This window comes from Corvus brachyrhynchos, unplaced genomic scaffold (assembly GCF_000691975.1).
Source record: "Corvus brachyrhynchos isolate BGI_N302 unplaced genomic scaffold, ASM69197v1 scaffold62, whole genome shotgun sequence".
NCBI classification, from domain to species: Eukaryota; Metazoa; Chordata; class Aves; order Passeriformes; family Corvidae; genus Corvus; species Corvus brachyrhynchos.
Window position 1 is genome coordinate 2,277,014 of NW_008236629.1, and position 21,636 is coordinate 2,298,649.

A 21,636-nucleotide genomic window follows, 5' to 3' on the forward strand; every position below is an offset into this window, starting at 1 on the left:
TGAGGCCACTAGAGGAGCAGTTCAGGGAAGGTGATGTGGAAGTAAAACCTCATCAGTTAAAAGGTACAAAGATAAAGAGGTTTTAGCAGCTGGAATGCAATTAACTTCCTCTTCATTCTTACCTGTCTCGCCTGCCTGCACATTTCGTGCAGGTGAACAGCCATGTGGTGGGTAGCAAAGGTCAGTTACTTGTTTCATCTGATACGAGGCTTTGACTTGTGACTCAGCAGCCCCAGTTCATGTGTAATTTTTATTGTGCAAAGTTTAAAGATATATCAAAATCCCACCAGCAGTGTGGTGCAGAGCAGTTAAGTTTTGTGTTTTATATTGCTGTTTTACAGGTTGGCAAGCAGCAGTTTATAGATAGTTACCACTATGTATGTTATCCCCCTAATCTGAGGGAACTCCGGCTATTACATGAGCAGAGACAGTAAATGACTTAGCCTTCTGTGGCATGCACATAAAACATGATGCAAGGCAAGGATGACTTAGTTTCATCTTTGTCTTTGAGCTGGTTTAATGTGGCTTTAGTTTTTGAGTGTGAAAATGAAGCTTTGCCCCATGTGTGCATGGTGAAAATGCATCCCAGTGAACTGAAGGGTTTCCCTTCTAACCTTCCCCAAAGCTCTTGCTCCAAACACAGACCCATTTACGTGGCTTTTCTGTTCAGAGCTTTGGTACTTGTCAGCCTTAAACATGCAGATGAGAAACTTAGAAGCATATTTTTAGCAGATAATTCAAAGTTCTGTTTGTGGACTAGGTGTGTTTTAATACAATACTCGAGCATTTTCATAGCCTTACTGGTTTGCAGAATTTTTGTTTGTTTTGGGTTTGGTTTTTTTGGGGAGGGGGCATTGGATTGGTGGTTTGTTTTTTTGTTTGTTTGGGGTTTTTTGGTTAGTTTTTTGGTGGGTTTTTTGTGCAAATAAATAATAGCAGTGAATGTGCTCTAGCTAGCTGGCTTTGGATATGTCCTTGTTTCCTCCCTGAATATGATAGAGCTGTTATGCCTTAGCTATTGCAAAGTATAAAAAATTAAACGCTAAACATCAGGCCAGAAAGAAATGTGTCTGTCTGGAAATCATGAAGTTCTTGTCCTTCAAGGTTTCCCAGGCAATTTGCAATGATGCAGGGAAACTTTTTCTATAGTTTAGCTCAAGGTTAGAAACCTTCTAGAGAAGTAGTGATATTTTTTCACTTTCCATGTTTGTGGTCTGTTGAAGGCAGAGAAGCAAAAGAGAACACATCTACTGTTACGAAGACACTGAACATATAATGTGGGTGAAATAAAATGAAATCTACTCTTGTGACTTTCAATTTGAATCAAATGATAATGAATTGAAGGAAGTGTTGATGTGTTGTTGAAGAGCAGCAAAAATGAAGCGGAAGGATGAGTTGTGATTGATTGTAGTACCTGCTGCTCATCTTTCACCCTGCCATTTTGTATAGACATATTAAGAGAGACTAAAATACATTGAGGATACCTCAGGGACATCCCTCCATTTGAATTTCTAACTGTCCCAAATATGCTTTAAAAAATAATTAGACTAAAGGGGTTAATAGCATAGGTAGGAAAAAGAGAAATACTGATGAAGCCCTCCCCTACCCCCAGTGTCTTCTGGAGAGTCAGTGCCTGACCACTATTAGTACTTTTTAATGTCGCACTTCTTTTTCTTAGCCGTAGTTGAGGCAATAATTGCTACTACAGACTTTGCCAAAGGGAGAACCTGCCAAAGTGCTTGGAGGTTGGTACTCCACTTGTTGCTGCTCCTTTCTGCTTTTCTATTAGGGGAACACTGTCAGATGCTGTGAAGGCCTGTGTGACACAATTATTCTTAATAGTGTACCTGTACTTCTAATAAAACTTCAAAGTGCATTTAACGTATTTTCTCAAGGCAGTCTGTGAAACAGAAGGCTGCCTGTATAAAATATACATGGATGCGTCATCGGAAACAGAACTTGAGATGTTTTTTTAAAAATCTTGTGTGTTTAAAATTTGCAAGAACCATCCTCAAGTGGAGGGGGAATTTCTGATGAAATAGTTGTGCTTCATCGTTAAACTCACTGGGAGTGGATCTTCATTTAGTGGTAATAGAAGTTTGGGTAAATTTAATGAATTTTGTCTTTTCATCTTTCACTTAATTGCAATTTTTAAAAGTTTTTTCAGTAATCTTTTATAAAAACTTTGGATTTGTCTGCCAAGACCATGCAATAGAAAGAGGTATGCTTTTGTGTTCTGGGTTGTAGTGTAGGTGGAAGAAAATCCATAAGTGTACGGAGGTAGCAGAAGCTGTGCGAAGCCACATCAGTGGTACTGTTGCTCTAAGCAAACAATGACCAAAATGTTGGGAAAATTGACACTCAGCTTTGAAGGCTTTCTAGGTTTGGTTTGGTTTCTTTTTTCAAGCGATATACATGGCTAAGCAAACGCTGCACAGTGATACAATGTGCAATTTATTTGGAATGAGCGTATTTCCAGACTGGTAATGAGTAACGTAAACATCTTCCTCTTAAGAGTTTGAAATGAGCTACTAGCTGATTTGTATCAGAGCTACGTCAAATATACAGATCAGCAGTAACTCCTTCATGTGTCTTGGAAGGAGAGAGAAGCCATGGATATTATTTTTCTGGAATACAAAGTTTGCAGCTGGTCAGGCTGCTCTGTCAGTTTGATCTCGGGTTCTGACCCTGCGCCATCCAGCCCTGTTCCGCCCCAGCCAGTCCCCCCAGATGGCCATGAAGTTGACCTTTGAGAGACGTGCCTATTGACTGGTAAATGAGAGAGAGCCCATGTTGTTGTCGGTGAATAACTTCTCATGCAGCCTCAGTGTATTCACAGAGGCGAGTCTGGTGATGGGGTGATGGCGGAGCCAATTCTCATTCCTGTTTCTATTCAGCTTCTGTTCAAAGAGGAGGAAAAGAGAGACTCTACCAGAGCCCCAGATGAACTTAGTGGAGCTGTACAATGAGATCTTTTGTTCCCTCCCAGGAGTACTACTACATGTTTTGAACGCTTGCAGTCCATTTGTCTTTTGCTACAGTTTCAATTCATTAAAGGATTAAATGGGCTGACAGTTGGAGGCAAACCCCAAGGATACTGATGAAGCCCTCCCCTACCCCCAGTGTCTTCTGGAGAGTCAGTGCCTGACCACTATTAGTACTTTTTAATGTCGCACTTCTTTTTCTTAGCCGTAGTTGAGGCAATAATTGCTACTACAGACTTTGCCAAAGGGAGAACCTGCCAAAGTGCTTGGAGGTTGGTACTCCACTTGTTGCTGCTCCTTTCTGCTTTTCTATTAGGGGAACACTGTCAGATGCTGTGAAGGCCTGTGTGACACAATTATTCTTAATAGTGTACCTGTACTTCTAATAAAACTTCAAAGTGCATTTAACGTATTTTCTCAAGGCAGTCTGTGAAACAGAAGGCTGCCTGTATAAAATATACATGGATGCGTCATCGGAAACAGAACTTGAGATGTTTTTTTAAAAATCTTGTGTGTTTAAAATTTGCAAGAACCATCCTCAAGTGGAGGGGGAATTTCTGATGAAATAGTTGTGCTTCATCGTTAAACTCACTGGGAGTGGATCTTCATTTAGTGGTAATAGAAGTTTGGGTAAATTTAATGAATTTTGTCTTTTCATCTTTCACTTAATTGCAATTTTTAAAAGTTTTTTCAGTAATCTTTTATAAAAACTTTGGATTTGTCTGCCAAGACCATGCAATAGAAAGAGGTATGCTTTTGTGTTCTGGGTTGTAGTGTAGGTGGAAGAAAATCCATAAGTGTACGGAGGTAGCAGAAGCTGTGCGAAGCCACATCAGTGGTACTGTTGCTCTAAGCAAACAATGACCAAAATGTTGGGAAAATTGACACTCAGCTTTGAAGGCTTTCTAGGTTTGGTTTGGTTTCTTTTTTCAAGCGATATACATGGCTAAGCAAACGCTGCACAGTGATACAACGTGCAATTTATTTGGAATGAGCGTATTTCCAGACTGGTAATGAGTAACGTAAACATCTTCCTCTTAAGAGTTTGAAATGAGCTACTAGCTGATTTGTATCAGAGCTACGTCAAATATACAGATCAGCAGTAACTCCTTCATGTGTCTTGGAAGGAGAGAGAAGCCATGGATATTATTTTTCTGGAATACAAAGTTTGCAGCTGGTCAGGCTGCTCTGTCAGTTTGATCTCGGGTTCTGACCCTGCGCCATCCAGCCCTTTTCCACCACAGCCAGTCCTCCCAGATGGCCATGAAGTTGACCTTTGAGAGACGTGCCTATTGACTGGTAAATGAGAGAGAGCCCATGTTGTTGTCGGTGAATAACTTCTCATGCAGCCTCAGTGTATTCACAGAGGCGAGTCTGGTGATGGGGTGATGGCGGAGCCAATTCTCATTCCTGTTTCTATTCAGCTTCTGTTCAAAGAGGAGGAAAAGAGAGACTCTACCAGAGCCCCAGATGAACTTAGTGGAGCTGTACAATGAGATCTTTTGTTCCCTCCCAGGAGTACTACTACATGTTTTGAACGCTTGCAGTCCATTTGTCTTTTGCTACAGTTTCAATTCATTAAAGGATTAAATGGGCTGACAGTTGGAGGCAAACCCCAAGGGTGTCCCTTGCAGCCCTGTGGTGCTGCGTGTGGAAACAGCATATGGGAAAACATTGTTTAATCAAATTGTTTGTGTTTGTGATAATCTGATCCTTGTAGATCAGCCAGATCTCTGGCTTATTTTGGAGCTGGAAAAGGTTTAACATCACATTTTTTGCTTGTAAGGCAATTTGCATTTGTTTTGAGGAAGTCGAGCTGCTTTGATTTTTAGGTCCCATCAAAAAATGTAGATTCACTATAAACCAGTGCAGGTGAAGATGTGATAGTTTTTAAATAAGCAGTGTGAAGAAAGTCTAAGGTCCAGCCAGTAATTTATTGCATGAAATTACTGTCCTTGTGACAGGTTTATGATGCTTGAAGATGCACTGAGCCTGCCCAAGCCAGCTCAGCATGGTGTCATTATCTCCCACAATCTGGATCTGAGGCGGTGCTGACATCTGCATCCACATTTTACACTCTTAATGTGGTCATCCTTAGCCTTGTGCTTTCCAAATGTCAGCTTCTATGGGAATTCAGGCATATTTCCCTGCTGTTTGTCACTTGGGCTGGAGTTAGATGGTTTTACTGGGGCCTCTAGTGGTCTCAAACTGCATTACTGAACCAAAGCAGCTGTTCGGGGATGGGAAGGATTGCCTCCCTCCCTTCGGATAGATTTACCCAGCTACAGGGCGAGGGCAGTGCCATACAGAAAATTTATTTGGATTCTAGTGGAGCATTTCACACGGAGTTAGAACTGAATGTGCTGAAGGAGCATAAATGAATGGCAATAAACAGCAACAGAGCGTGAAGGAGGAGATGAAGGTTAGCCTGAGAAGTCTGTGTTGGGCAGTGGTCACAGGCTGGTTTCTCCCAGCTGCACAACTCTCAGATTTTTAGATTAGGAAATTTTCAGGACCCCAATAAGGACAAAAAGATAAACTGTATTAAGAAAAGTGTAGAATTAAGGCAGGAAAGAGCAAAGCATTCATGTACCACCATCAAGACTGCCAGAAAAAAAAAAGATTTTCTGTGTAACGAGACAGTTTTGAGCTCTGTGTGAGCAAGCTTGAAGGCTTTCACAAGCCATGGTTCTCCTGCCACCAGACAGGGTGTCATAGATCAAAAATTTGGTCCTTTTTGTCAGTATAAATAATCTTTCTTGATGTTGTCTTTGAGCTTTAGTGTAAGTTTTAAAATCCCTTTACAACTAGCTTCACTTGGAAAACTCTCAAACTAAATCCAGCTCAATGTTATTCTCCTTGTAAAGTATTTTTTAACGCTTCCCTGAGCAAAGACTCTGCAGAGTCCAAGGTGTCTGGCACAGGATAGTGAAATCTCCTTGTGATAAGAGAAACTTGAGAGTCCTGACTGCACTCAGCTAAGCAGATCTGAAATAGGGCTCTGTCAGGAAATGCTGCTCATTTTCGTGTCTGTGCTGCAAAGGCCAGGCAGCTGCTGGCTGTGGTGAGCATTTTCCATGGTGCCTGGGTGGCCAGCCCTGCTAACTTGGCGACAGCGAGTGTTGTGTCATTGCCACCCGGGTATTTTTTTTAAATTCCTTTCTCCTTTTTTTCATTGTATCCTACTTCTTCCAGGGTGTGCCTGAGTAATGACTCAGAGCGAAAAAATAGTGCTCTTGAGCTGCATGCAGGAATTTTAAAAAAAAAAAAAAAAAAAAAAAAAGACTGGCAGTGTTAACTTGAAGTTCCTCTTAGAAGTTTTTTCTCAGTTCAAGCACTGCTTTTGCACATCCATCTGCAGTTCCACCCATGTCAGTAAGTGTCGTGGTTTAACCTCAGCCAGCAACCGAATACCACATCCAAAACATAGCCCCATACCAGCCACTGTGGAGAAAGTGAACTCTGCCCCAGGTGAAACCAGCACAATATGACGTGGAACTTGAGTAGGATAACAATTTGGGGTTCAGTAAGTAGTTGTTTTAAGTGTTACTCCTTGCCATTGTCAGGTAAGCACACTGTTCCCTTTATGAAGTCGTTCAGCAAAACTCTGAAAAAGCATTACATGTACAACTTACTGGGTTATGTGAATTATTTAAGCTTTTCAGCCTTTCTTTGGTATGAAGTTTTGTTGTTTCCTCAGATGGAAGAATGATTCTACTGAACTCTGAGGTGGTCTGCAGCACCTAATGCTTGTAAGTAATGAGGACCTGGAGGTCTGGGTGAAACAGAGCTGGTACTGGCCTGCATGGAAACATTTTAAACTGAAGTTTGATCTGGAAGTCATTGGAATTAAGTCTAATGGTGTTCTCTGGGGTCAGTGGTGAAAGAGCTATCAGTTGCAATGCAGTCATGTTTGGGTTTTGGTGTCTATATTTTTCTCTTTATTTTGGATATGTTGCCCAGAAAACTCCTTGCTCCTAGGCTAGCCAGCTAAAAAGCAGATACAGGTAAAACTTGGAAGAATCATGAGAGGAAAAAAGAACTTTGTTCGGTATGTGTCATCACAAATTTTTATTTGGTGTCTCATCTTGGTTTTCTTAAAGGCTTTGTCTTCCACAGCATTTTTAGCTCACTGGAGGTGCTGCACAGGCTGGAATGTCCTCATATATTTTCATAAAAGCCAGTGGAAAAAAAATTATATTTGGTCTCTTTTTGCAGAAAGGCTTGCTTCAGGGAAGTCAGAATTTAGAAATGTCAGGGGCAAAATATAAATACATGCAAAGTGGAAATAGTCTTTCCTCTCTCACATAACTGCATAACAGCTCAAAATAGCCTGTGCACAGTTGTGTATGGCTGTTTCAGTGTTCTGCACAGTTCCCTAATGCAACAGGGTGGCCTAGGAGGGTCCAGCCCCACCCAGTTCATAACAAGCACCAGCTCTTACTTCTTTTTTCTGAGTTCTGCATCTCCATCTGGGCCTGCGCAGGCTCATTAGCAGAGCTGCTCATTTACGGTTAAAAGAAGACTCCAAACACCTTGTAAAAACTTTGTGCTGTTTCTAAAATTAGAGCTTTTTTACTCCAGGATAAACCCACTTACTGCAAACACTCTGCGAAATGGTGTTTTGTGTATGGGCTGTGAGTACCTGCATAAAATACCAGAGGGAAAACAGGTGGAACTGACACTTGCCACAGCCTATTTTCCATTTTCCATTGGAAGTGAATGCATTGTATTATTGAGATCATCTGGAGTTGATTTGAATGAAAAAAACCCAGAACTGTTGTGGACTACAGTTAAAGTGAATTTAGCAGAGTAAATATACACTAGAAAGGGGAAAAAAAGAAAACCGGTCCCAAACTCTAGCACTGAATCCAGAAAGTAATCAATCTTCTGTAAAACTATGTAACATAATTAAATGTTAGCTTCTGACTTAGCCTCCTGTTGATTATTTCCTCCTTCAAGTAGTAAGGACCTGATACAGGAGGGCTGAGTATCCACAAATGCCACTGGAATTGGTAACTGAACTGTTACCTTAGCAGTCCTTCAGCACACAGGCTTTATCCACACTGTCTTTTTTCTTGTTGGACAATAAGCACAGGGGAAAACACCTGGTTTTCTTGGCTTGGCATATCTTTGTGTAAATTAAAGGCTGTCTGGAAGTGTTCAAGAGGTGTTTGGATGTGGCACTTGGGGATATGGTTTAGGGGTGATTATGGTGGTGCTGGTTTGACAGTTGTACTGGACGATCTTGAAGGTCTCTTCCAACTTTGATGATTCTGTTTTGTAATAGTGTAATGATTTGCACCTGAAGTTTTATGCTTAAATGCAGAGAAATGCTTTGCAGTTGAAGATTTATGACATTTTATAAAGAAATTGGAAAATATGTTACCCAAGTGTATTTTGACTCATTTTCCAGTATGATATTTTTCCGCCCCAAAACCTAGACGTTGTCCAGATAAGTCATGTTGCTTGAACTAGGTTCAAACAGGTTTAAGCACATAGTTCTATGCCCCAATTCAGGTGAGCTCATTCTTCCTGCCCACTGCTGTAAGCCTACAAACTTCATTAATTTGGAAATAATATGGAAATGAACGAGATGGAACAACCCTGAGATGGGTTTTAAGAGACAGAAACATTTCATCTTTCCAAACCCACCTTGTCTTCCTGCAGGACAACAGTCTCCAGCAGAAAGGTGTCACTCCCTGCTGATTTAGACTTTGCACTCCCAGGGAAGTGCAAAAATGTCCCCAGGTGAAATAGCAGGCAATGCCTTAAAAATCCTACAGAATCAGCAAGTATTGGAAAGCTGTATCAGTCTCTGGATGCAATACTTGGGCAATCCCATTTCCATTACTTCCCAGGCTTCCCAGTGGCATTCCTTAGTTTGATTTTCACTTACCTTGTCTGACCTTGAGTAAAAGCTTTCTGTGGGAATGCTTCCTGAGTAAGACTGTGCTAAGTACAAAATATCAGAGGTGATAGAGAGGTCTGTAAGTGGCCAGGCTACTGCATCTTTGCCGGTTAGTGTTTGTTGGCTGAGTGGTGGTGACTGACAGCATCAGCAAAGCCAAGCCTGGAGTCTTAAAACCATCACGATGGTGCTGTGTGGTGGCTTGTCCTGAAGCCCATAGTTATGCACGTGGGACAGCTAATGGTGGGTGAACATGGAGGGGGAAAAAAAGGTGTGAGAGCAGGGGCCCTGCCTAGTGGGGCAGTGATCCTAATTATGCTGCTGCTTTGGTGAAGGGGTGTTGAGAAGCAATTTGGAGACCGCTGTGACAGCTTGGTGATATTTTTGTGAAACTCCTCTAAACCTGAGAGGAGGGATGGGTGGAGAAGATAAGATCTGACGGTACACACTTGAAAGATCATTAGCTTTGTGAAGGGTCCCATTAACTCCCTGGCTTTCTGCATCTGAGTCGCAAGGCACACACTGGTGAGCACACCAGAAACAGTAAGCAGCAACCTCAAGTGGTGTTCTTGGAAAGGATTTGTGGTTAAGGGTTTTTTTGGCTAAGATTTTTTTGGTTTGCTCACTTTGACTATTCAGCCAGCTTTTGGCCTTATATTTACATGAACCAAACCACATTGTTTTAAAAACTGGAGCAGGTAGGTTGGCTACTGTCCACACGGGTTTTCCCCAGAGCGGGAACCCCAGCTTCATTAGAGGGCACAGTTTGGCAGCAGAGCCAAGCTGAGCTGAAGTCCTGCCCTGCTGTCTTCCTTGTGGCTCCCCCAGTCCATGTGTACAGCTGGCATGCTTTAAATCGTGCTCGTGAAAATATCTTACTCTGGGTGATCAAATATCAGTGGGATTTGGTCCTCTCAGTCACTCGCTATTTTTGAAGAAGTTTTCCTGCAGTCATAATTCTTCCTGGATAAAATCACACATGAGACTAATATTAATTCCTCAGTTAGGTAGGAACCCAGTGTGCACCTGAGGAGGATGGAGCTGAATTCAGCATGTATCACACACCACCAGCTCCTGGTCAGTAATAAACTGCTCACATAAGGAGCGCAGGACAGACCTTGTGTGAGTGCAGATGAATTCCTCACCTCCTCTGGAACGTGCAGCCTTTGATCAGGCCCTAAGCATGGCTGTGTGACACGTGAAAAAATTTATTTGCCATAGCTGATGACAGTGATGGGTTTGTGTATACTTTTCTCTCCTGTTTCTCAGTTGAAATGGTCAGTATTTGGCATTTTGCTGTCTTTTCTTGGTTAGGGATGTTCCACCCCTACCCAAATTTCCACCGAAGTTAAAGAAATTACCCAGCTGTATATATGAATAATAGGGATTTTTGTCATTGGAAAAGAAAAGCAGAGATGGCAGGCCTCGTGATATATTAAATGCAGACGCAAGGAGAATCAGGTGTTAAGTGCAAATATCCTCTGAAATCATAAACAAGTGTTTTGTATAAATTCTCACTAAGGAATAACGTCAGGTTGGAGAACAGTTTGGTTCATGGCTGATGTTGAAAAATACAGCATGGAATGACTGAGTCAGGCAAGCTGATGCTTGGGAATGGGATCATTTGTTTTGTGTGGCTTTGGGTTTCAGAAGGAGGCCTGCCTGCTGCTAGTGGGATGTGATTTTTTTGAAGTTGATTTGCACATAGGGATCTGGAAAGTCAGAAGGGTATTGTGAGGGAGTGTTGTCAGGGTGTGATAAGCAAGTGGAGTGATGGGATGCAGTTCATTAACCATGTGACAGGAATTTTAGTGTAACTTTCCTTTTTGAGGTTGTTTGAGCATCCTTAATAAAACCCCATGTGACCGTACAACCAAATTTCTATCAGCTTGGTCATTATGTGCCATTAGATCGGATGCCCATGGGACAGGAATCAACGTGTTCCTTGTTTGAGCTGGCAGGGAAGAAATGGGATGATAAAAAGGAGGGGTTCGGGGTACTTGATAGTGGCATACCTGTTTCACAGTCCTATAATATCTGTTGTTGCTGTTGCCTGGGAAGGATGCTGTGCCTCTAAACTCAAAATTTGTGGAGAAGATGAGAAAGTTCATTTTCAGGCAGTTCTACAGAAGAGAAAGTAACTGAAGGATGATGGGTTGTGAATGATGTCAGGCTCTGGAGTCTTTGTCTGTAGGGCTGCAGAAATCGCTGTAGCTGAGTCCTGTGGTATTTCTTGTTGATTTTGTTCTGCTTGTGAGTTCCCTTTCTTAATAAACATAACATCCTTTTGGCTCTGCTTGTAGATTGCCCTGCATTTCAGGGGCTCTCACCTCTTGCTCACCATTCAGCAGCTGTTTCCACACAGCTTAGCTCTTCTGCTCTGGACCCTGCATGGTAGTGTGTTCCTGCCTTGAGTGGCTGTTTCCTTCTTGAGCTCTTCTTCCTCAGACACTTTGTGAAGGAATGCAGAAGTGCTCTTGACCTGGGTGCAGGCAAATATTTCCTCACTTCCTAAATAGCCTTGCAGTTTGGCTGAGCTCTCAAAAACTCAGGTTGAGGAGGAGCCTCACACTTGTAAGTAGGACATCTGCATCCGGTGCCACGTCTGTTGTGTGCTGCGTTGTCCCTAGGGCTGTGCTAGAGAAGACCAGGAATTAGGGCTTTGATGCTTACAAGGGCTTTTTTTGCCTAGGAAGAGTGCCCAAACTCTTCTTGCTGTGGCACTGAGACCATCATGGGAATAAGATTTAATGGTATTTTCTGACTACTTTTTGAAGGTGTGTCTGCTTGGACCACCCATGACTGGTGCAAGCAGCTGCTGCTGGTGGAGCTCCTTGTGGCACCAGCAGCGTGACAGCTGGGGGAGTGAGTGACTTGGGATTCAAGCATTGCATCAGGGTTTTGTGAGATAGCTGCTTATTTTGAGTTAGCTCATGGAATTGCCCAAATAGCTAAGAAATGGATTGTGGGTAGAGAAGACAGAAGTTCCAAGTGCTTTAAGTAAAAGACTGCTTCTTGCAGACCTCTTGCAGTCTGGGGCTTTTACTTCACTCCTGTAAGCAGCATTTTGTGGTGCCACCTGGAGAGACATGAATACGACAATTTATGGGCCAAATCTCACACCAACAGGAAGGGAAATGGCTATTTGGAAGTAAAGTACAAAGTCTGAAGACTAAAAATCATCCTCAAAGCAAAATTCTGGTGTGTTTGTCAGTATTACCAGCAGAGGAGTTTCAGGCTGCAGTTAAGTGGCAACTGCTGATATGTTATGGATGTGTGCACATGTGTAAACTGGATTTCAGAGCATGCATCGAGTGTTTTGAACTTTGACTACCCTGAGTTCACTTCAGAAAATGTAAAACATTCTTTTGGGAGAAGTAATAAGAAGGTTTATGCAGCAAAAGGATGAAAGGAAAAATCTTATTGATAAGAAAGACCTAACTGACATCTGCCATTTTTTTCTGAGATGGTACTAACTAAAGTGTGTTTTAACTAAGATCTTATAGATTTAGTTTATACATTTTTATGTGCAAAATAACCAGCTTATGTTATTCAAAAATTTTTTTTTTTTGGTGATAAAATAAACTAGTCTTTTTTAGAATGTGGAAACTAACATTTTACCAGCATGTTTAGAATTTTTTTCTCTACTAGTTTAGTGTATTTTTGGTGTTATTTTTATGCCAGTAGAACTTTATGTATGACTCTTGCAGATTGAAAAATCCTGACTTTTTTAAAACAGATTTCTTCCCCCCTCATGTTAATTAAACCAGTCGTTATTTTATTTGAGCTTCCAGTAGTTTTAAAGTTTTAATTTCTGTTATTTGTTTTTGTTTTCCAGGTCAGATGTACAATTGCTTGTAAGTATCATTCTGTTGCTTGCTTTTTATTTTTTTTGTATAACTCTCATTACCTTGATTTCTTTTAAGAAACATCAAACAGTATAAGCAAAGTATTTAAAAAAAAAGCTTCCTGGAAAGAATTTTTAGTAATAGGAGTTAAAAATGCATACTCAGTTATTTTAGTGACTGTAATACCTGCAGTGCACTTAAGGATATTTAAAGATATAAATCTGTACTGTAATCCCTTTGCTTTTCAGTTTGTAGAGAGTTCTGGTAAAATCAATTACAGGTGTAATGTGCTTAGAAAGATGGGAAAATACACTGAAAGGCAATAAAAACCAAACAAACCCCAAAACCAAAGGGCACACAAAGTGATGCTTTTAAAGAATTTCTGAAGTGAGTCTAGAACTGCTGCACTGGTCAAGATAACAAGTGTTCGTGTGGCAGAAATTTCTGAAAATGTGTGCAGTTAAGTTCTACCTTAATATTGAACATCAGGCTTACATGAGTTAGCCTTTAAATTCTAGGGTCTGAATCAACTGTTTCTATGCTTTGGGCTGTGCTACATCAGTGTGAATTTTCTGGCTCTAGGTATAGAGCCATGTCTCTTCTTTCCTTGTGGGAATGCACTGTGGGAATATGAGAGGGGAGGAGGGGAATATGCTGAGGGGAAGAGGCAAAATTGCTGTGCCAGGTTAAACAAAACTTCTGACAATAGATGAAGAAAACACACACACAGAATGTGTCTGCAAGTTGGTTTAACTCATTTCAAACAAAACTGTACTGAAAAGAGCAGGTCATGATAGCTTTCATCCAAACCATATGTAGAGTCAGTGGATGGCTGAAATAATGTGGCAGTCACTTGAATCTAATTCAAATCATCTCACAGAAGTTAAGCGGTGAAACCAGGAAAAGTGGTAAAACCAGGAAATGTGCAGTGAGGCTTCTATAGAACTGGGAAAACAGAAGTGGCTGCGGGTCTGTGCGTGATATCAGTAACTGACTGTACTTCTGCAAATGGGAAGTCCAGAAATTTTGTAAAGACACAGTTTTGTGTTCTTCTTCCAGGCACTGAGGATTGCAGCTCAAAAAACGTAACTGCAGAACCAGCAACTAGTAGTAATGATGATTTATCAGTAATCTCTGCAAGTGGGAACAGAACCTCTGCAGGTGGAAGAGTGACCAGGGCTGTGTCTGATGGAACAAGAGGTGATCTAAGCACTGTAACATGTCCGTGGTTTGGAATGTGGCTGGGATGTGAATCTTCGGGGTGTTTTGCACTTCTATATTGTGATAGCATTTTAAGCCTGAGCTCTAGTTCAAAGGGCAAAGAGCATTGCAGGGGCATGGATCCAGCTCTTTACTGCAGTAGAGAATGAGGCCGAGAAATGTGTCTGCACACCTGACTGGGAGTGCAGTTTCATACTGTGATTGGTGCATGGCCAGTAGTTTTATCCATGTTAGACTCGGGCTCCCTTCCCTGCTTGTTATGGCTTTTTAGCTTACAGCTTGACTGTGACATACAGGTTTGAAATGTGTAAGTGATGGGGTACAGCTGAAGTCCTCTGCCTAGTACAGAACACTCTGTGTCACATATCTGCAGGAGAGATGTGTGAATCTTGCAACTAAGAAAGGCTTCTCTCTTTGGGATATTCAGTTTAGGAAAAAAATGACAGTGGGTTGTGTGTTCCAACACACACTGCCTCAGCATGCTGCATAAAGCTCACAGCTGAGGCAGCACAGAAATCATTGCTGCACCTAGACAGCTGTGCTCCTTGAGATGAAGTGAAGCTTGAGGAATTGGAGTAGATGGCAGAGCTTGCAGGTGGGCCTTGCAGTAGAGAAAGATAGCTTGACTGTTTTCCCAGGCTGATTTCTGTTTTACAGAGACTGGGTGTGGCAGGGAGGAGGGTGCTGTATGTGTTTGTCAGCAAATATTCTTGTAGGTTAAAATTTTTTTTCTCTTTTTGTAGAACCCAGCCCAATTAGTAGTCTCACAGCAGAATACATTGGTGTGACTTCTGTCATCTTAACGTGGTCAGTGGATAACACTGCTTCGAAACCTGAGAAGTACAGGGTAGACATTGTAAATGCGGCACCTGTGGAGATACTCAATGACACCAAAGCAGAAATTACAGAGTTAATCCCTGGGACGATGTACAGTTTCACTGTATATGCAATGGTAAATGGTAATGACACAGAAGGAGTGTCCTTAAGCCTGTACACCAGTAAGTCATAGTTTCTTGCAGTTCTATTTCTCGTGGTCTGTACTTTTCTGTGCAGCTCAGGGGTCTGCCTGCATATGTGAAGACTGCAATTCAATGCTATTGTGTATAAGACGTGATATTTTAGTCCTGGAGGCTGACCTGGACAGTATGCAGAGAATGGGATATTGCTGTAAAGCACAAACCTGATGGTTTTGTTTTCTTGTTTTAAATTATCTTCCTCTCCATCCTGGTCTCTTCCCTGTGCACCTCTCTGGATTCCCAAGGGAGGCCCTGGAAATTCTGTCACAGTGATGGCCTGTGCTTCTCCTTTGGAATGTCAAAGGGAGATAAATGCTGCTCAGCATGGCTTGTCTTCAGTTCTCTCTTAGCTGCCCACTGGTGCAACAGCCTCCAGGAGTTCCTGGTGATGTTGTTGGGGTGCTCCTGCACTCTGGACCATGAGTGGTGTGAGGGAAGTGAAGCACTGGCTGTGTTTCTTGTGTTCCATGTCTGTGAGCAGCTGTTCCTGCATGTTAACAAGTTGTTGCTTTGCCTTTCACAGAGCCCAGCCCAGTTGTTGATCTCAAGGCAGAATATGTTGGTGTGACTTCTGTCATCCTAAAATGGATGGTGAATGACAGTGCTTCTGACTCCTACACGTACAGAATAGAGGTTGTAAATGATACAAAGAGAAACCTGACATTCAATGACACCAAAGCAGAAATTACCGAGTTAATCCCTGGGACAATGTACAACTTCACAGTATTTGCTGTAGCAGCTGATAATGCCACAGAAGGAGAAGGATGTTCCATAGACCTGTACACAAGTAAGTCACAGTTTCTTGCAACCGTATTCCTGGTGGACAGCTCAGAGCTCTGCACAGCTGCCTGAGGGCTAAAATATAGCGCTGTCATGTATAGATGTGATGCCTTATTCCGGGAGCCTAATTTGGCATGTCCACTAAGCAATGGGGTCTTGAAGTGTGGAAGAAATACATCCTTGCTTTTAAAAAGAAAAAAACCAGGCAAACATAATCCACCTTGCTTCCTCTCCATCTTTGTTCTCGTATCACTTTGTGTGGGAGATAATTTCTTGTCGCAAGTAGTGAGCCAACTAGGAAAGATGCCCTCCTAGAGTTGCTGTTTGTGAGTAGAGCAGGACTCATGTGAGATGGTAGGTGGCTGACTTGGCTATGGTGATTAAATGACTGTGTTTCAAATTCACAGTGTAATGAATGAAAAGAGACAGCCGAGTTGCTACCCTGGACTCCAGGAGAGCAAAGTTTAAGCTATTCAGGGCACTACTTAGCAGCCTACCCTGGGAATTTGCTTTTGAGGGCTTAGGAGTCCACAAGTGATGTTCAGTATAAACCACCTTTTAGGAGCACAGGAACAGGCAATTTCACTATGTCAAAAGTCAAGCAATGGGGCAGAAAACCAGCTTTGCTGAACAGGCAACTCCTTGTGGAGCTCAAGAGGAAGAGAAATTGTATGAGCTCTGAAAGTGAGGTCAGGCTTCTCAGGAGGATTACAGAGCTGTGGTTTGTCTGTGCATGAAGAAGACACCAAGGGCCAGAGCCCAATCACAGTAGAAACTGGCCAATGCTGTTTCAGATAACAAGAAAGGCTTTTTGAAGCACATTAATAGCAAGAGGAGGTCTAAAGAAAACACTGGACTGATCCTTGTTGAAGATGGTCACCTGCCTAATGGGGATGAAGAAAAAGCAGAGGTGTTCAGTGTGTATTTTGCCTCAGGTTTTGGTGATACCGATAAACCTTGGTCTGCCTGAGCCCCAGAGCTGGAGGCCCATGAGTGCTGGGCCAGTGGCTTCCGCTTGTGGACACTGAAAGTGTGAGGGACCACCTGTGTCAGCTGAATGTTCACAAGTCCATGGGGCCTGTTGGGATTCATCCCTGAGTACGGAAGGGTCCCACTGATGTTACAGCAGGACCCCTCTCCATCAGCTACCAAAGGCCTTGGGAGCCTGGAGAGGTCTCTGCCAGCCACTGTTACTCCTATTTACCTGGAGGGTGGGAGGAAAGACCCAGGAACCTGCAGGCCTGTTAGACCAACCTCAGTTCCTGGAAAAATTATGGAGAAGATTGTACTGGGTACTGTTGAGAGGTGTTTAAAGAGCAATGCAGTCATCAGGTGCCATCGACATGGGTCACAAAGGGAAAGTCCCATTTAGCTAATTTGATCTCCTCCTATGGGGAAGGGAGGGTGGTCAATGTATTTTTTCTGCATTTTAGTGAGATTTTTGGTCCTGTGCCTCACAGCATCCTTCTGGACAAGTTGTCCAGCTGTGGGATGAGGGGGTCCATGGTGTGCTGGGTGAGGAGCTGGCTGAAGGGCAGGGCTCACAGGGTTGCAGTGAGTGGGGCTGTGTCTGGGTATGGATGCAGGAGTTGAATGTGTACTGGGTACAGTTCTGGGCCCCATGATTGAAGAAGGATGTAAAGGTCCTTGAATGCCTGCAAAGGAGGGCAGGAAGGCTGGTAAAAGGGCTGGAAGGCCTGTCCTGTGAGGAGCAGCTGAGGGCTTTGGGCTTATCTGGTTTGGAGAAAAGGAAGCTGAGGGGTGACCTCATTGCTCTCCTTGGCTTCCTGAGGAGGTGAAATGCAGAGGGTGGGGTTGATCTCTTCTCTGGTGTCCAGGGATATGATGAGTGGGAATAGTTCAAAGCTGCCTCAGGGGAGGTTTAGACTTGACCTTAGGAAGTATTTCTTTACTGACAGAGGGGTCAAACACTGGAGTAGGTATCCTAGAGAGGTGGTCAGTGCCCCAAGCCTTTCTGTGTTTGAAACATCTGGACAATACTCTTAATAATGTGGTTTAATTTTTGGTGAGGCCTGAGGTGGTCAGGCAGTTGGACTAGGATAGTTCTAGGTTCCTTCTAAGTAAATATTCCATTCCACTCTATCACTTTCCTGCCCACCTCTGGATTCCCAAGGGAGGACATGGGACTTCAGTCACTGTGATGGCCTGTGCTTATATGTTTTGGGGTGTCAAAGGGAGATGAATGCCCCTCAGAATGACTTGTCTTCAGTTCTCTTTTAGCTGCCCAGTGAAGCACTGGTGTGGCTGTGTTTCTTGTGTTCCATGTCTGTGAGCAGCTGTTCCTGCACATTAACAAGTTGTTGCTTTGCCTTTCACAGAGCCCAGCCCAGTTGTTGATCTCAAGGCAGAATATGTTGGTGTGACTTCTGTCGTCTTAAAATGGATGGTGAATGACAGTGCTTCTGACTCCTACACGTACAGAATACAGTTTGTAAATGATACAACAGTGTCACTCCTGACATTCAATGACACCAAAGCAGAAATTACTGAGTTAATCCCTGGGACAATGTACAACTTCACAGTATTTGCTGTAGCGGCTGATGATAAGACAGAAGGAGAAGGAAGTTCCATAGACCTGTACACAAGTAAGTCACAGTTTTTTGCATCCCTGTTGCTGGTGGTCTGTGTTTTGCTGTGCAGCACAGGGCTCTGCACACCTGCCCAAGGGTTGTAATTTAATAGGAGCCTTACCTGGGCAAGATGCTAAGAATGAGTGGTTAATGTATAGAAGAAACATAGCCTTGATTTATTTCCTTACTTATTAAACACCAAACTCCCTCTAACCCGCCCCCCTCCATGAAACAAAAAATCCTTCACAACAGCTAAACCAAAACCCAACCAGTAAACCAAAATGAAATTGCCTGCATTGCCGACCATACCCATTCCTTTCCTGTCCATCTTTCTGGATTCCCTGTGAGCTCAGCTTCAGGGGTGACCAAAGCTTCTCCTTTGGAATGTCAAAGGGAGATAAATGCTGCTCAGCATGGCTTGTCTTCAGTTCTCTCTTAGCTGCCCACTGGTGCAACAGCCTCCAGGAGTTCCTGGTGATGTTGTTGGGGTGCTCCTGCACTCTGGACCATGAGTGGTGTGAGGGAAGTGACGCACTGGCTGTGTTTCTTGTGTTCCATGTCTGTGAGCAGCTGTTCCTGCATGTTAACAAGTTGTTGCTTTGCCTTTCACAGAGCCCAGCTCGGTTGTTGATCTCAAGGCAGAATATGTTGGTGTGACTTCTGTCATCCTAAAATGGATGGTGAATGACAGTGCTTCTGACTCCTACACGTACAGAATAGAGGTTGTAAATGATACAAAGAGAAACCTGACATTCAATGACACCAAAGCAGAAATTACTGAGTTAATCCCTGGGACAACGTACAACTTCACAGTATTTGCTGTAGCAGCTGATAGTAAGACAGAAGGAGAAGGACGTTCCATAGACCTGTACACAAGTAAGGAAATGTGCCTTGCAATTGCAAGTAACCATGTGTTTGTACCAAATCACTCTTCTTTCTTACTTTGGGTTTCCAACTTCGTCCTATTTCTCGTTGTGATGTTGCTTTCTTTGCTCCAGGTGTCTGTGTGCATGAATGCAATGAAGTCTTGGCAAAGGGACTGAAATTGTCTCTGTGCTTGTATGTGCCCCCTGTAAATCAGTTATTTAATCAGCATGTCTGCTCAAGGCTATGTAGAGATCCAGCTGCTACAATAGCATGACTTTTCCTCCAGACACTTGAGGGCTGAACAGATCCCTCACAACACTTCTGGGAGTGGGTTGTCACAGCTCGTGCCAAAAGCTGTGGTGTGCAGAGATGTGGTACCAGGGTGACAGAGACTTTTTGTTCTTAAAGATTGGTTTGAGCTCCTTGCAGTCTGGGGCCTGAGGTTCCTGTGGGCTGTGACTGTCCCACTTCCTAGGGTTGCATTATCAAGTGTGGTGCCAGCCTTGTTGGCATTGTGCCAAGTCACCTTTTTCCCAGACCAGATAGATGGGATAGGAGGAGACTCTACTTTTGTGTGTAGCTCAGAAATACAAAGAGAACAGGCAATGTCTCTACAAAGCAATTTAGAGGAGTGTGTCCTGGAGCTGCTACTGGGTCAATAAGCTTGTCTAAGCTGCCTGAGGTGAGTTCTATCTGTCTGGGGTTAATGCTGAGTCGGGCTTGCAGACACAGCCCCCTAAGGTGTGCCAGCTGTTGGACCTGCTCAAGCAGCCCATTTCTTTCTCCTGATATTGAGGAGAGTTCAGGCTGAAGTTCTCAAATTGAGACTCATGGGCACAATTTTGAGTTAACTGACCAAGATCAGCTTGCACTGTTTCCTTCCCTGATTTCCATCTGTTTCTCTGTCTGGAAAACCACTGTGGAAGCAAGTAATTGTTGCATATGAAATGAAACAGAATATTCCCTAGAGCTCCTGTGATCGTTCCAAAGATGCCTCAGCATGAATGCCTGAAACAGGGCACTGGTACAGTAGGAGTGATGCTTGGCTCCAAGTGCTGCTCATTCTGTGTGGAATAGGAAATCGTGGCTGTGGCTCTTCTTTCTGTATTTCTCTGTCTTGACAGGTTGTTGCTTTGCCTTTCACAGAGCCCAGCCCAGTTGTTGATCTCAAGGCAGAATATGTTGGTGTGACTTCTGTCGTCTTAAAATGGATGATGAATGACAGTGCTTCTGACTCCTACACATACAGAATAGAGGTTGTAAATGATACAAAGAGAAACCTGACATTCAATGACACCAAAGCAGAAATTACTGAGTTAATCCCTGGGACAATGTACAACTTCACAGTATTTGCTGTAGCGGCTGATGATAAGACAGAAGGAGAAGGAGTGTCCATAGACCTGTACACAAGTAAGTCACAGTTTCTTGCATCCCTATTCCTCGTTGTCTGTGCTTTGCTGTGCAGCACAGGGCTCTGCACACCTGCCCAAGGGTTGTAATTTAAGACTGTTGCAGGCAGAGGTGATGATTCCATCCTGGAGCTGGAGATGGCCAATCTCCAAGCACAGGATGTTAGTGTAGAAGCAGAATTGCCCTGGTAGAAACCTGTTGGTAAAGTTTGCTCCAAGACTCTCAGCAAAGAGAAGAGACTTTTCACTGAGCACTGATCTCTTCCAAACGTGGGAGAGGGCATTGCATTTATTTCCTAGAGTATGGGGGCCTGAGATTCTCATTTTAAGGGGGTCCCACAAAGAGCATATTGTTCTGAGTGAACTTGTGTGATTTGGAGGCCTATAGCTGCCATTGTGGTGCAGCCAGGAGAGAGATTCAGGCAGTGCTACATGAGGAGAACTCCTTTGGCCATCCAGCACCTTGCCACATTGAGTATTAAAAGTCTTGACATGTGGTGTTGGAGGGACCATTTTGGAGCTGGCTTGCAAGGCAGTAGCCCAGCCTGATCATTCCACATAGTGCATTTGAAGGAAAATAGATGACTGTTCTTGTCATTTATGTTTTCCTGAAATGTACCTGCATGTATATTCCTAGCTGCACAGTCAATGCCCAAAAGTCTCACCTGTCTGTCTGTAATGGCTTTTGAACATGCAGAAAGAATAGGGTGCTGGAGAGAGGGTCTCCAGAGGGTCTGGAGATAGTCTCTCTTCCATGGGAATGAAGTGCAGGGCATGAGGATTGGAGAAGCGTCTGGTTCATCACCTCTGTTCCCCTTCTAGTGATATTTTGTCTTCCTTATTTTTTGCTGTACAAAGTTGCACCACCAGTATCTTTCCCCTCCACTCTTCTCTTCTTCCTGCCTACTTTTTTGCATTGGCAATGAAACCCTGCAAGTGGTGGCACCGGGGTGGCCTATGCCCCTCTTGCCATTGCCTGTGAAAGGAAAATGAGTCATGCTTGAGATGG

General features: G+C 43.2%; 1 protein-coding gene across 1 annotated transcript in view; it reads left to right on the plus strand.

Moving 5' to 3' along the window:
* The first annotated feature begins 10,810 nt into the window (after nt 1–10,810).
* PTPRJ (protein tyrosine phosphatase, receptor type J) overlaps nt 10,811–21,636 on the plus strand; it is a 29,481-nt gene continuing 18,655 nt past the window's right edge. Inside the window, exons 1-8 of the mRNA XM_008644298.2 lie at nt 10,811–10,891; nt 12,734–12,752; nt 13,803–13,943; nt 14,708–14,962; nt 15,504–15,767; nt 18,100–18,366; nt 18,964–19,227; nt 20,365–20,628. Coding sequence (XP_008642520.1) covers nt 10,811–10,891; nt 12,734–12,752; nt 13,803–13,943; nt 14,708–14,962; nt 15,504–15,767; nt 18,100–18,366; nt 18,964–19,227; nt 20,365–20,628 — 1,555 coding nt within the window. The remainder of the gene's footprint in view (nt 10,892–12,733; nt 12,753–13,802; nt 13,944–14,707; nt 14,963–15,503; nt 15,768–18,099; nt 18,367–18,963; nt 19,228–20,364; nt 20,629–21,636) is intronic.